Raw genomic sequence first — 13,681 nt, 5'->3', positions numbered from 1 at the left:
CCTGAAATGACCCACTAATAATGGTGGTGGAGGCCAGCACTGAAATGGAGATCTAGTCGATTATTACTCTCTCTCTTTCTCTCTCTTCCTCTCTCCCTCTCTCTGTTTCTCTCTTTCTGTCCCTCTCTTTCTCTCTCTCTCTCTCTTCTTCTCTCTTTCTCTCTATCTTTCTGTCCCTCTCTTTCTCTCTCTCTCTCTCTCTTTTTCTTTCTCTCTCTTTCTCTCTCTCTCTTTCTTTCTCTTCCTCTCTGTTTCTCTCTCTCTTCTTCTCTCTCTCTCTCTCTCTCTTTTTCTTTCTCTCTCTTTCTCTCTCTTCCTCTCTCCCTCTCTCTGTTTCTCTCTTTCTGTCCCTCTCTTTCTCTCTCTCTCTCTTCTTCTCTCTTTCTCTCTCTCTTTCTGTCCCTCTCTTTCTCTCTCTCTCTCTCTCTCTTCCTCTCTCCCTCTCTCTGTTTCTCTCTTTCTGTCCCTCTCTTTCTCTCTCTCTTTCTTTCTCTTCCTCTCTTCCTCTCTGTTTCTCTCTCTCTTCTCTCTTCTTCTCTCTTTCTGTCCCTCTCTTTCTTTCTTTCTCTCTCTCTCTTTTTCTTTCTCTCTTTCTCTCTCTCTCTCTCTTTTTCTTTCTCTTTCTCTCTCTCTCTCTCTCTTTTTCTTTCTCTTTCTTTCTCTCTCTCTCTTTTTCTTTCTCTATCTTTCTCTCTTTCTCTTTCTTTCTCTCTTCTTCTCTCTCTCTCTCTCTTTCTCTCTCTTCCTCTCTCCCTCTCTCTGTTTCTCTCTTTCTGTCCCTCTCTTTCTCTCTCTCTCGTGAATGATTTAGGTCTTTTCTTTCATTATATGGAGTTATTTTCTTTTATAGTATTTTTATATTTGTTTTATTGTAAACCACCAGAATCCTAGTAGGCAAGGCAGCCTATTAAATTTTAAATACACTGTAAACCTGCGTGAGGTTGGCAGGATGGAATAAGAAAGAGCTGCTGCTGGTTCAAATGTGGATTTCAGGTACCCCTCTAGCCCGGGTGGGAGAAACCCAGAGAGAATTTCAACTGGGCCGTCTGGGCCTGATCTTTGGCCCCATGGTGCCACCCACTGCATTCTGTGGTGCAATTGGAAAGGGATTTACCAGAGCCAGGACTGGCTGACACACTCTTGCTCTCCTTCCCTTCCTCTCTTTCATGTTTTTCAGCTGCTCATCATCCAAGCTGAAATCCTTCATCTTTGGGCTCTTCCCCATCCTCTCCTGGCTGCCAAAGTATAAACTGAAGGACTACGCTCTGCCAGATATCCTGGGTGGCATCAGTGCTGGCACCATCCAGGTGCCTCAAGGTAAAGCTGTTCGGCATCAGTGCCCGCGCTCAGCTCTCACATCCTCCAACCCGGTTCAGGCCAGGTGAAGGGATCCAAAGCTGACCTCCCGACCCTGGGGAGGGAGTGCTTCACCTTCTCCAATGCCCAGCCCTACCTAATGTAACTACATTTCGAGGGGAGTGTGTGGCGCAGTGGTTAAAGCTACAGCCTCAGCACCCTGGGGTTGTGGGTTCAAAGCCATGCTGCTTCTTGTGACCCTGGGCAAGTCACTTAATCCCCCCATTGCTCCAGGTACATTAAGTATATTGTGAGCCCACTGGGACAGACAGGGAAAAATGCTGGAGTACCTGAATAAATTCATGTAAACCGTTCTGAGCTCCCCTGGGAGAATGGAATAGAAAACTGAATAAATAAAAAAAACATTTGCATCTCATAATAGGATGTTTCATTCAAGAATAATTGATAGCAGTTGGTGTGACCTCGTTATAAGGTTGCCAGATTTTCCAACTGGAAAATCTGGACCCCTAAACCTGCCCCCAGTCCCACACTAGCACCCACTGCCCGCTATTGTCTGCAAATCGCGTCGGGCAGGGAGGAAGTCTGCACAAGCGTGAATGTCACGCAATGACATCGCTTGTGTGCGTGATGTCCGCGATTTTGAAAAGCCATCCGGGGAAGTCCGGACGTCTGTCAACCCTACTCTTTCAAGGAATCCAGCGCATAAGGCGACAGGAAATGGAGAGGCGGCGTTTTGTCTGTGTTATTTCTCAAAAAAACCAAAGGAATTGACCCCAAAATAGCCACAGAGAAGAAAATCCAGAGAAAACCAAAAAAACTCTGTGGAGTGACGATGTTCCTAAATGGACTTTATTTGAAAGAGTCAAAGTTCCAAAAGTAGACCAAAATCATCCACATAAAAATAGGTTATCTGGAAGTGAGACATTGCTTGCGTTTGCAATAGAAACGCAAGCAGTGTCTCTCTTCCGGTTCACCACACAATTGTTTCCCTTTATAGGACCCCCAGGGACCCCTGAAGAAGACTTTTTGTCGAAATGCGGACCGTGTTGGGTCCTGTATCCCTAGTGGACTAGGTCCTTTAAGGCTCTTATGTGGGTGATTTCAGTGGACCTTTGGAACTTTGACACTTTCAAATAAAGTCCATTTAGGAACATCGTCACTCCACAGAGTTTTTTTTATGCTTTCTCTGTGTTATTTCTCATCCAAACGTCCAAACTAAGATGCGAGTTTTTGCCTTTCTCTTTTGCAGGGATGGCATTTGCACTGCTGGCAAACCTCCCCCCGGTTAACGGGCTCTACTCCTCCTTCTTCCCCCTGGTGGTCTATTTCTTCCTTGGTGGCATTCACCAGATGGTGCCAGGTAAGCTCTCTGCCTTGCATTCTCTGCTGTGCTTTCTGGAGATCAGTAACACTGAGGAGGACAGAAATCCATCATTGAAATATTAAATGTCATGATCTATCTAATCCTGCTGGGCACACTTCCTCCTATGGAGGGGGGCAAAAAAGATGTGGATCAATTCTTGGCCTGGGCGGGAAAGGCTGCTGCTGCTTCATGTCTCACACTCCCTGGACATAATACTGTTATGGTGACGATGAAAGAAACAGCTATAAGGCTGAGCTTCTACATTTCTGCCCTTGTTGCTGCCAAAGCTAGGAGCCTAAGGGGCTGATATTCAATGGGGTTAAGGGGGCAGGAGAGGCATCTGCCTTCTTAAACTCTACTCAGCGGTCCATTCCTAGATATTCAGTGGGACTGTGTGCAGTTAGTACGAGGGTGGTCTGTCCGGGAGGAGCCAGCAAGTATGCAGAGAGAAGCCCAGTGGTGTAGCGGTGGTGCTCCTCCCCCGCCCTCATCTCTGCCCCACCCCCCACTCCTTCCCTTCCCCCATACCTCTAGTGGTTCACCGCTGCAAGCAACAAGAAGTTCCTCGCGACCCTGCCAGCTCTCCCTCTAATGTCGCTTCCTACACGCAGCGCCCAGAAATGACGTCAGCGGAAGAGATGACGCAGTCGCGAGGAGCACATTGAAGTTGTTGCTTGCGGCGATGAACAACTAGATGTACGGGGGAAAGGAAGGGGAGGAGTGGGAAGCGGCAGGGGGCAGAGAGGAGGAGGGGTGATGGTGCCCCGACCAACAATGGTACCCAGATCAGACCCCGCCCCCCCATACGACGCCACTGCATAAGCCATATTCAGTGCCAGTGCCCAAATAGCTCACCAGGCAGAGAGAGAGAGCAAAAAGCAGTCTGTGGTTGCCGGCACTCAACATCTTCGGGGTCAGCAGCTGAATCAGATCATATTGTATATTCAGTCATGGTTAGCAGATTTTCCCATAGGAAAATCTGCCCCATGGCCCCGCCCCTAGTCCCGCCCCATTCTACCTGTGTCATGCACCATTCTGCCCCCAGCCCCGCCCCGCCCCAGACGGCATCCGTGCATGTGCGGATGCGACGCAATGACATCACCGAGTTGCATCTGGGCACGCACAGATGCCCCTTCCTGATGCAATTTTGACGGGAAGTTTTTCGAAACCCGGACAAAGTGCTGGGTTTTGAAAAGCCGTCCAGACCCCCAGATGTGTCCTCGAAAAGGAGGACGCGTCCGGACGTCTGGTAACCCTAGACTCGGTGCCCACCCATGGACCTGGCATTGAATAGCTAAATTAGATTCAGCCCACGGCAGCTGTGCGCCTGAATATTAGGGTGAGGGGAGGAGTTTAAAACTGAAAAGTGATCTTAATTTAGGAGCTTAAAAGTTAGGTCTGCTGTTCATTTGCCCGGGACTGAAAATCGGTGCCAAGCTCGGAACTATTTTACCCCCACCTCAAATTTGCCCCTGTTTCCATCCACTTTTAAGCTCCTAAATTTATGAATTTAGGCCCAGATTCTCTATAGGGCGCCAATATCAGTGGCTGCAGTCGTGTGTCCATCATATGACGGCGACCTCAGCACGGGAAACGTAGGGCCAGGCTTTTCCAGACCTACATTTCCGGTGCCCGTCTTTGTCGTGAATTGTGCCTACATGGGTGTTTTAGGCCACTCAGCCTCACTTCCGGTGTTGGCCACGCCCATAGTGGCATTTGGCGTCCTAAAGCGCTTTTGTAGGCGTGATTTTGGCACGTATTATGTAGGCACCAATAAGTGCCTCAACGGTGCCATTTTTTGCCATTTTAAAGTGTTTGTTACTTACCCCCTTTTTTACGAAACTGCAAGAGCAGTTTCTAGCATGGGGAGCCACGCTCAATGGCCCGCGCTGCTCCCGATGCTCATAGGAACTCTATGAGTGTCGGGAGCAGCACGGGCCATTCAACGCGGCTCCCTGCACTACAAACTGCTAGCGCAGTTTGATAGAAGAGGCAGCGGTAACAGCTCCGACGCTCATAAGAATTCTATGAGTGTCAGAGCTGTTACCACCGTGGCCAGCGCTAAATACCATACTACAGTTTTGTAAAAGGGGGGTGGGGAAGAGTTCCTCACAATATCAGATCTTAATATACGGCCACAGAAGAGGACACTGATTTTTGGAATCACCTGTCCAAGACGGGGACCAGCTAAGTACTTCCCTCAGCAACCAGTTCATGTCTGACCCTTATCAAAGCAGCGCACTCATAGCGCCGGTGAATTTCTGTTCAAGGCACATTTGCGGTTATCAGCATTATCGTCGGCAATCTCTGCATGGAGCTGGAACCGGAATCCAAATTTCAGACTGTAAATGAAACAACAAACGCCACAATCACCAATACTGACGCCATGAACTTAGCCAGGATGAAGATCTCGGCAACACTGGCCTGTCTCACGGCCATCATACAGGTAATAAGTGACCATTATCTACCCTGCATGCCTCTGCTGCTGTCTCTTCATGGTGTTTAGTAAGAGACCCTAACTAGAAGGGAGAAGGCATCTTTCCTGACCAGTGGCCCTTCTGTCGGATTCAGGATTTTACAGAGCAGGTGAAAGCAGTTCTCCACTCGATCTAATACAGGTCTCTCAAGCACCACAAAGGAGCCAGGGGTCCAGGGAACCAATCTTTGGTTCGCTTTATGGTACACACAGGAAGAGGGAATAATATTGTTGGGTAGGAGGGGGTGTCCTAGACCTCAAGGCAATTTGGTTCTTTGTGGGGGTAATAGCTCCCTTTGATTGTCACTAGGGGAAGATTTGAGCAATCTGTTAGGTCGGGGCAGGGGTGTTTGGTATTTAGAGAGGGACTTTTTTTATCATAGGGATGTTTAGTTAATGAGGGTGGGATGTATTTATTTCTTGTTCTTTGGGATGAAGTAACTGGAGGGTAGGGAAAGAGGGAATAGGGTTGTATATTGGAGGGGGGAGGAACACTCACAAAATTGAACCAAATTGTATCTCTGCAATTTTTTTGTTTTGATGTTCAATCAAGCTATTACCCAAGCCAACAAAAAAAATTTTTCTCGGTGCCTTAGGTTTTTTGACCTGTTCCTAGGGTTATTTAGGGTGCTGATTCAGAAAATTGCATTGGACAGACCGCATCAGCTCTAGTTTCTTAGATATGGTTGAATTTATGCCCTTGAACATTGAGCAATTGGCCTCCAAGGAAATATATGGTGGTTGGAGGACAAAATGTAATCAATGAACCTTTGGTGGCACGAGATAGAATCCTACTGCCACCACTACATAGAAAGCTAGGCCTGATGAAACAGTTCGTAAAGGTTTTGAATAAAGATGGTTCGTGCATTGAATTATAGCGCATATGTTACCTGGACTTACATCGGAAAACTGGAGGCAGGAATTTTCGATGGTCCACAGATCAGACAACTTATAAATGACCCACATTTCATAGCATCAATGAATGAAATCGAATCATGTGCCTGGTCTTCATTTGTTCTTGTTAGAACTTAAGAATAGCCTTACTGGGTCAGTCCAATTGTCCATCAAGCCCAGTAGCCCGTTCTCACGGTGGCCAATCGGGCTACTGGGCTTGATGACAACAAGAAGGCAAACAATTACATAGTTAGTAGAGGATCTGCTCTTTCATTTCCACTGGCTTGGCTGTAACATGAGTCACTTAGATGGCTTTCCAGAGAACCTTGGTGACTTAAGCGAAGAGTAAAGTGAAAGATTTCATAAAAACAATACCAAGGAAGATGGGATGCACACATGATGGCAGATCCCACTCGGAAGTCAAATGACTGGAAAGTTTGTATCATAAACTTGTTCTTTTGGTATGAAATAAGTAGATGTTCGTTTTGTTCACTTTTCTTTTAATTTTTAAGATGTTTCCTTCATGCTTACAAGATATTAATGTAGACGCTACATTTAAATATCCTGATTTTACCATGGGCGAGCAGAGTGAAGACTGGTATATGGCACATGTTCAGTATCTCAAAACCTAGAGCTGATGGGAGAAAACTGGTGCCATTTTTGGAATCAGCAGGTCAAATATACCCAGAAACAGGTCTAACGGTTGAGGCACCAAAATGAGGGCTGGCCAGTGTTATCAAAATAGTGCAGAAGTGGGATAGGGATAATCCTGAGAACAGATCTGCTGCTTCAGTCAATATGTGCATCTCTCCTTCCCACCACTAATCTCCGTTCTCTCTGTCTCTTTCTTTCCTCTCTCCTCTCTCCATCAGATAATGCTGGGATTTGTGCAGTTTGGCTTTGTGGCCATTTACCTTTCTGAATCTTTTATCCGGGGCTTCATGACCGCTGCAGGGCTGCAGATTCTTATATCGGTGCTGAAGTACATCTTCGGCCTGGCCATTCCCTCCTACAGTGGACCGCTGGCTATCATCTATGTAAGTGGCTGTCACACGGTCGTGAGCACAGCTAGTGATGAACCATACAACGCCATCCGCAGATGACGATGCCCTGACTAATGACCCCTGCAGACAGCGGCTCCTGTAAACTGCATGGGGCCGACATTCAGATCACAGGAGGCAGCCCAGCTAAGTCTCATGGTCAGCGATGAGCCCGGATATTCAATGCTGGGCCATTTCCAGTGACTAGCATTGAATGTCCAGGACTTTGTTGGCCACTATTAACTTAATTGGCCAGTGCTGAATAATGACTTAGCTGTGAAGTTAATAGTGTAATCTGATGAGCTGATGAGTCCCCAAAATGTCAGATTGGCTCCCAAATGTGACTGTAATCTTTTGTGTCTAAAAATGTGTTTTTGGCTAGTCTTTTGTGGGTGTGCTGAGAGGTCCTGGGTTCAGACCTCAAGAGGAGCAGTGGGAAGTAAATTAATGTCAATAATAACAATAATAATAGCCAGGTAGTTATAGAAAAGTAAATTTTATAGGAATAGGCTTAATATTACAGATACAATGCTTAGAGAAAGATGCACTCTACATACACTTGTTACTAAAGTACAGAAAGATATAGAGCTGCTTCTGTATGTGTATAGGAAACATGTGGCTTCCCAGAGCTTAGGATTTGCCTGAGTGTATGTGTGGTTGTCGGGGGAAGAAGAGGGGGAGAAAGGAGGCAGAGAGAGCCAAGAACCAAGAGAGAGAGGGGGGAGGTATGTGTGTGTTTTACATAGGTTGGACTCTTGTTCTAAAAATAGTCTCCATTGTAGTTAAATACATATTTTCCAGCATCTTTCTCTGCCATACTTTAGTACAATGACCCTTAATTGATAAGGAAGGTGTGACACTCTTACAGGAATGGTAGATGTAATCATTCTGCCTGACATCTTTTGTTCCATTGAAGTTCTTCTAGTTAACATATCTTCTTCTAGTTAACATATCTTCTTGAGGAATCCAGGCTGGCTGTTTACTCAAGATATGTGTATTCTGGGCAGGAGCTTTTAGGGTCTATCTGCATTAACATTCCAGAGTCAGATTGTTCAATATAATAACCCAGAGTCCTTTGCTGACACTCTGGTTAGGCCATGCTGACAACCAGCATTTAGTAATGTAAGGCTGACAAATAGTGGCCAAAGATAGGCATGCTATTTACAAGGCTCAATTTGGCAGCTGGCCAGTGCTTGAATATGTGCAACGAGATAACTACGCCGAGTGTCATAGACAGCTAACAGTGAATATTAGCGGTTAGCTGGTCAACCAGTGGCATAATAAAGGGAGGCATGGTTGTAGACCACCCCAGATGCTGTCTTCACGGAGGCGCCAGTGCCCCTTCTTCTCTCCACCCCCGCATACCTGTTGAAATGTTTGCCAGCATGAGCAGCATCTTCCACTTGCTGCTCGCGTCGGCCTTGACTCCCTTCTGACGTCACGTTCTGGTCACAGTGGAAGATGCTGCTCATGCCGGCAAGCTTTTCAAGAGGCACGCGGGGGAGGGGGCACTCAAGAAGTGGGGGAAAAGTGGGGGGACTGCATAGCACAGTGATGCCAGGTACAACTGCCCCTAGCACCAACCTCACTACGCCACTCTGGCCAACCATTCCTGGCCCGTTAAATAGCACTGAATATTGAGCAGTTTCTGTCTTTATTTGCATCATCCTTGACAGGGACCTCTTTAATTGGATCTTTAGGGATAAAATAAAGATTATTCAATGCCAGTTATTGCAGCTATGCAATGAGAGAGTAATTTTATAGTGAGGTGCTTGGGGTATTATAGCAGGAACATAAGAACTACCATACTGGGATAGACTGAATATCCAACAGTGGCCAACCCAGGTCCCAAGTACCAGACAGAAAACCAAAGAGTAGCAACATTCCAGAGCTTAGATTGTGATGTCATAATGCCTCATTCCACCAATGCATCAGCAGTGATGTCACAATGGCTTGATTGTCCTATACTCAGCTCACATAAGAACATAAGAATTGATATACTAGGTCAGACCAAAGGTCCATCAAGCCCAGTATCCTGTTTCCAACAGTGGCCAACCCAAGTCCCAAGTACCTAGCTAGATCCCAAGTCTGCTTATCCTAGGAATAAGCAGTGGATTTTCCCAAGCCATCTCAATAAAGGCCTATGGACTTCTCTTTTAGGAAATTATATAAAGCTTTTTTTAAACCCTGCTATGCTAACTGATTTCACCACATTCTCTGGCAATGAATTCCAGAGTTTAATTACACGTTGTGTGAAGAAATATATTCTCTGGTTTGTTTTAAATCTACTACTTAGTAACTTCATCACATGCCCCCTAGTCTTAGTATTTTTGGAAAATATTTTATAGACTCTGAGCCATCTCTTCTCAAAGCTAAAGAGCTTTAGCCTTTCCTCATAGGGAAGTCGTCCCATCCCTTTTATCATTTTCGTTGCCCTTCTCTGTACCTTTTCTAATTCCGCTATATCTTTTTTGAGATATGGCGACCAGAACTGCACACAGTATTTGAGGTGCGGCCGTACCATAGAGCGATACAAGGGCATTCTAACATTTTTATCTTTGTTTTCCATTCCTTTCCTGATAACTTCTAACATTCTATTTGCTTTCTTAGCAGCTGCCGCACATTGAGCTGAGGTAGGGATTACCAGATTTCCTCTTTTAAAAAAAAGGATACTTGGCCCTGCCCTGTTCTGCCCCCAGACCTGCCCCCACACAGACTTCATGTTTCCTTCCCCAAGCTGTGGGCCATGTCTAGAGGGTCTCCGTGCATGTATGCATGTCGATGCGATGATATCATGCTCATATGTGCATGCATGTGATGTAATCACATTGACATCTGCACATGCACAGATGCCCTCCAGATGTGGCTCCGAGCTTGGGGGGTCTTCCAAAACCCGGACAAACTGCCGACAAATATCGTTCTACTTGGTGCCATGACACCAATCACACTTCACGACATTCATTCCTACCAGAATACCTGGCCTTGGTCACACGTGCAGACCCCAGACAAACCCTTTGCAAATACAAGACCACAAACTAAAAGTCCTAATATACACAAATGAAACCCTAAGATGCTAGGCTCTGCGTGCAGTACAACACCAGAGAAATAGAAATACGTTTTTTCCTGAACAGTGCAAAATGTAGACAGCAGATATAAATTCAGAAAATTTGCACATTTCAATCACTACATTGAAAATAAAATCCCTTTTCCTACCTTTGTTGTCTGGTGATTTTATTTTTCTAGAAGCAAAAAGGAAAACATCAGACTAGTATGTACAAGATGCAGGCTATGTTTATTATACCAAATATTTAATGCAGTTAAATGTTACCACCTTGTTACAAACCAAGAGACCCAACACGGTCCGTGTTTCGGAGAACACGTCTTCTTCAGGGGTCCATGGTTGACAAGGTTTGTAAAAAAACGCAATAAAATGGTATTAGACAATTTCCTGTTTAAAAGAAAGTTTCATTTAGTGCTGCACTGGTGACCTTCTTTTAAACAGGAAATTGTCTAATACCATTTTATTGCGTTTTTTTACAAACCTTGTCAACCATGGACCCCTGAAGAAGATGTGTTCTCCGAAACACGGACTGTGTCGGGTCTCTTGGGTGGTAACATTTAACTGCATTAAATATTTGGTATAATAAGCATAGCCTCCATCTTGTACATACTAGTCTGACGTCTTCCTTTTTGCTTCTTGCTTGCCGCTTTTGCACTTCAGACCCTGTTGGACTTCTTTTGCTGTTTGCATTTTATTTTTCTATTCATCTTTTCCTAGTCTCTGGTTGCACTTCCTTCTGTCACCACGGCCCACTAGCCCCATGCCCATTTCTCCTTCTATCACCCTTCTCCAGCACATGCCACACCTCTCCCTCCATTCCCTCCACCACCATGTCCAACATTCCTCCCTCTTGCATCCCTTTCAGTCTGTCCCACTGTTCCCCTCTCCACGACCATATCCAATATTTCTCCTTCTCATCCTTCTATTCCTCATGCATTTCTACCTCACTCCCCTCTCTCTTTCTTCCTTTCCTCATATTCATCATCTCTTTCCTTTTCACTCACACTCTCATGCCCAATTCTCCCTTTCTATTCCCTCCCTCCCTATGTCCCAAGTTCATTCTCCTCCCTTCCTCCATCCACATGCATCTTTTCCTCTCTTCCTTTTCCCTTCCAGCCATGTGCATCTCCTCTCTTTCTTTCCTTCCATTCCACTTTATCCATGAGCACTTCCTTCCTCTCTCTTCTTTACCTCTTCATCCATGTGCATATCTTCCCTTTCTCTGCAGTTCCCCTTCCCTCTCCTCCATCCATGCACATTTCCTCCTCTTTCTTCCCTTCCTCTCTATCCTATAAGCATATCCCTTCTCCTCCATCCATATCCAGCATTTCTCCACACCCATCCAGCCAACCAGCCAGCCTTACCAACTCTCTCCATTTCCCCACATCCTTCAGTCCAACATCTCTCCCTTCCCCCCTCCCATTCCCCCAGCAAGTCAAGTGTTTCTCTTCCTCTATCCTTCCTCCTTCTGCCACTCTATCACTGCCTGACCCAGAATCTGGATTCCACACAGGGCCTGGCACCGGCATTCAACGAAAAGTCTTCATGTCCACGCACTGAGGAAGGCCCTGTCAGCTCCACCCACTTTGACAGGTTTGCGTCAGAGGGGCCTCATGAGTGGATAGACTCATAGGCTCTGCGTCAGTTAAGTTAGCGCCAGTGCCAGGCCTTGTATAGACTCCGGACTCCCTGACAGGCTACGGGAGGGTGGCAGAAGACGGAGGGCCCTTCATCTCTGGAGTTAGCTTGATGTTGCCCGGACTGTGGGGCCACCCCGGCTGACCCAGTAAGGCTAATCTTATGTTCTTATTTTTAAATAACATCCAGGCCTGATGTATATTTTTGACCTTTGCAACTGCTCCTCTAAGTTTCTTGGTTACTGTTCTCCTCGTGTTATCATAGTCTCCTTTTATAAAGACAGATAAGGTACCTGAATGAAGGCACTATTTACATGTGCTAATTTGTAGAGCAGGTGCACTTATGCGCATCAGTGACATCATTGATTGGCAGATGCAGGCATTTGTCATAGGCGCTATTCTGAAAACAGAGCGCCTGAGTTGCATAGCACACAACTACAAGGGGGTGTTAATTTGAGAGGAGCGTGGGTGTGTCACAGGCACGTTGCCTAACGATGCACACAGCTTATAGAATACGAGACGGCTATGTCATACTATCAGTTGAATGCACAGCCAATATTTAACTCCGGAACATTCTGCCGTATGCAGTGGACTTCACTGACACTTTCAGAATATTGTCCCCTCGCTGACAGCTCCTTCCTTGTTTTTCTCTTTTTGCTTTCAGACGTTTATAGACATCTGTAAAAATCTTCCCAAGACCAACATTGCCTCTCTGGTATACGCCCTGGTCAGCTGTGTGCTGCTGATTGTGGTGAAGGAACTGAATGCAAGATACAGGCACAAGATTCGCTTCCCCATCCCCATGGAGATCATCATAGTGAGTCAGGGCGTGATGCCCACTGCTCCTACTGAGTCCCAGTGCCCATCGCTCCTGTTGGGTAGGATTCCCGTCAATCATAGTGAGTGAAGATGCGCACTCCCACTCAGAGTTTGAGTGCTCATCTTGCCTAGTGAGTCACCATGTCCAGCACCTCTATCCCAATCAATATTAGAGAAGAACCTCTACTAGACCGCTTTAAATCAAAGTTGAAGTCTTTCTTATTCAAAGATGCCTTTGATTTATGAACCTGGGATAGGCACGTGGGATCTCTTAGAGAGAGGAGGAGATAGTGGATGCTGCGGATGGACCATTTGGCCTTTATCTGTCATCATGTTTCTATAGCCATAAAGCTCTATGACCTCACAATGCAGGTGTGAAGAGCCTTAGCCAATAGGGAGAGGAGATGCAAATGTTAAGAGCCTTAGCCAATGGGGAGATGAGGAGATAGTGGATACTTTGGGTGGGCAGACTGGATGGGTCATTTGGCCTTTATCTATCATCATGTTTCTATGTTTCTATAACCATAAAGCTCTATGACCTCACAATGCAGGTGTAAAGAGCCTTAGCCTATAGGAAGAGGAGATGCAAATGTTAAGAGCCATTTTATATTTATGTACTCCACTTAGAAATATGATAAGCGGAATAACAAATTTTAAATAAACTTGGAAACTTAGTTACAAAGTCTACCACCTGTAGTGAGTCACAATACCCATCAACTATATTAAGTCACAATTCTCTGTCACTGTAGTGAGTCATGATGCCCTCCACCTTTAAAGGTCAGCCAAACTTGTCACGGTTAAGGCTTTTAATCTACTCCTTAAACTTATACAACTTTGGGCTTTCTGCTTCCAGGTCATTGTTGCTACAGCTATTTCCGGGGGTCTGCACATGCCTGACAAGTACCATATGGACGTTGTAGGCCATATCCCCTTGGGGTAAGTAGTCTCTGGAGTAAGGGGATGATGCATTGTTATAGGCAGTGGGGGGAGGGGCAGTATTCAGACTGCAGAGGTCAGGCTTTCTTTAAACCTGGGCCAGTGCTTTATTGCATCATCATTTTGCTATTCTTGTTC

The 13,681-nt window shown here is 45.8% G+C and overlaps 1 protein-coding gene across 1 annotated transcript in view; it reads left to right on the top strand.

Annotated features, from left to right (window-relative positions):
• The window catches only part of SLC26A9 (solute carrier family 26 member 9), a 53,673-nt gene that overhangs the window by 19,673 nt on the left and 20,319 nt on the right, over nt 1–13,681 (top strand). The window contains exons 3-8 of the mRNA XM_033918825.1: nt 1,178–1,317; nt 2,567–2,677; nt 4,951–5,126; nt 6,923–7,087; nt 12,453–12,605; nt 13,461–13,543. Of these exons, the coding sequence (XP_033774716.1) occupies nt 1,178–1,317; nt 2,567–2,677; nt 4,951–5,126; nt 6,923–7,087; nt 12,453–12,605; nt 13,461–13,543 (828 nt within the window). The remainder of the gene's footprint in view (nt 1–1,177; nt 1,318–2,566; nt 2,678–4,950; nt 5,127–6,922; nt 7,088–12,452; nt 12,606–13,460; nt 13,544–13,681) is intronic.

Source organism: Geotrypetes seraphini, chromosome 13, assembly GCF_902459505.1.
Source record: "Geotrypetes seraphini chromosome 13, aGeoSer1.1, whole genome shotgun sequence".
Taxonomy (NCBI): Eukaryota; Metazoa; Chordata; class Amphibia; order Gymnophiona; family Dermophiidae; genus Geotrypetes; species Geotrypetes seraphini.
This window is presented reverse-complemented; position numbering and strand designations above follow the sequence as displayed.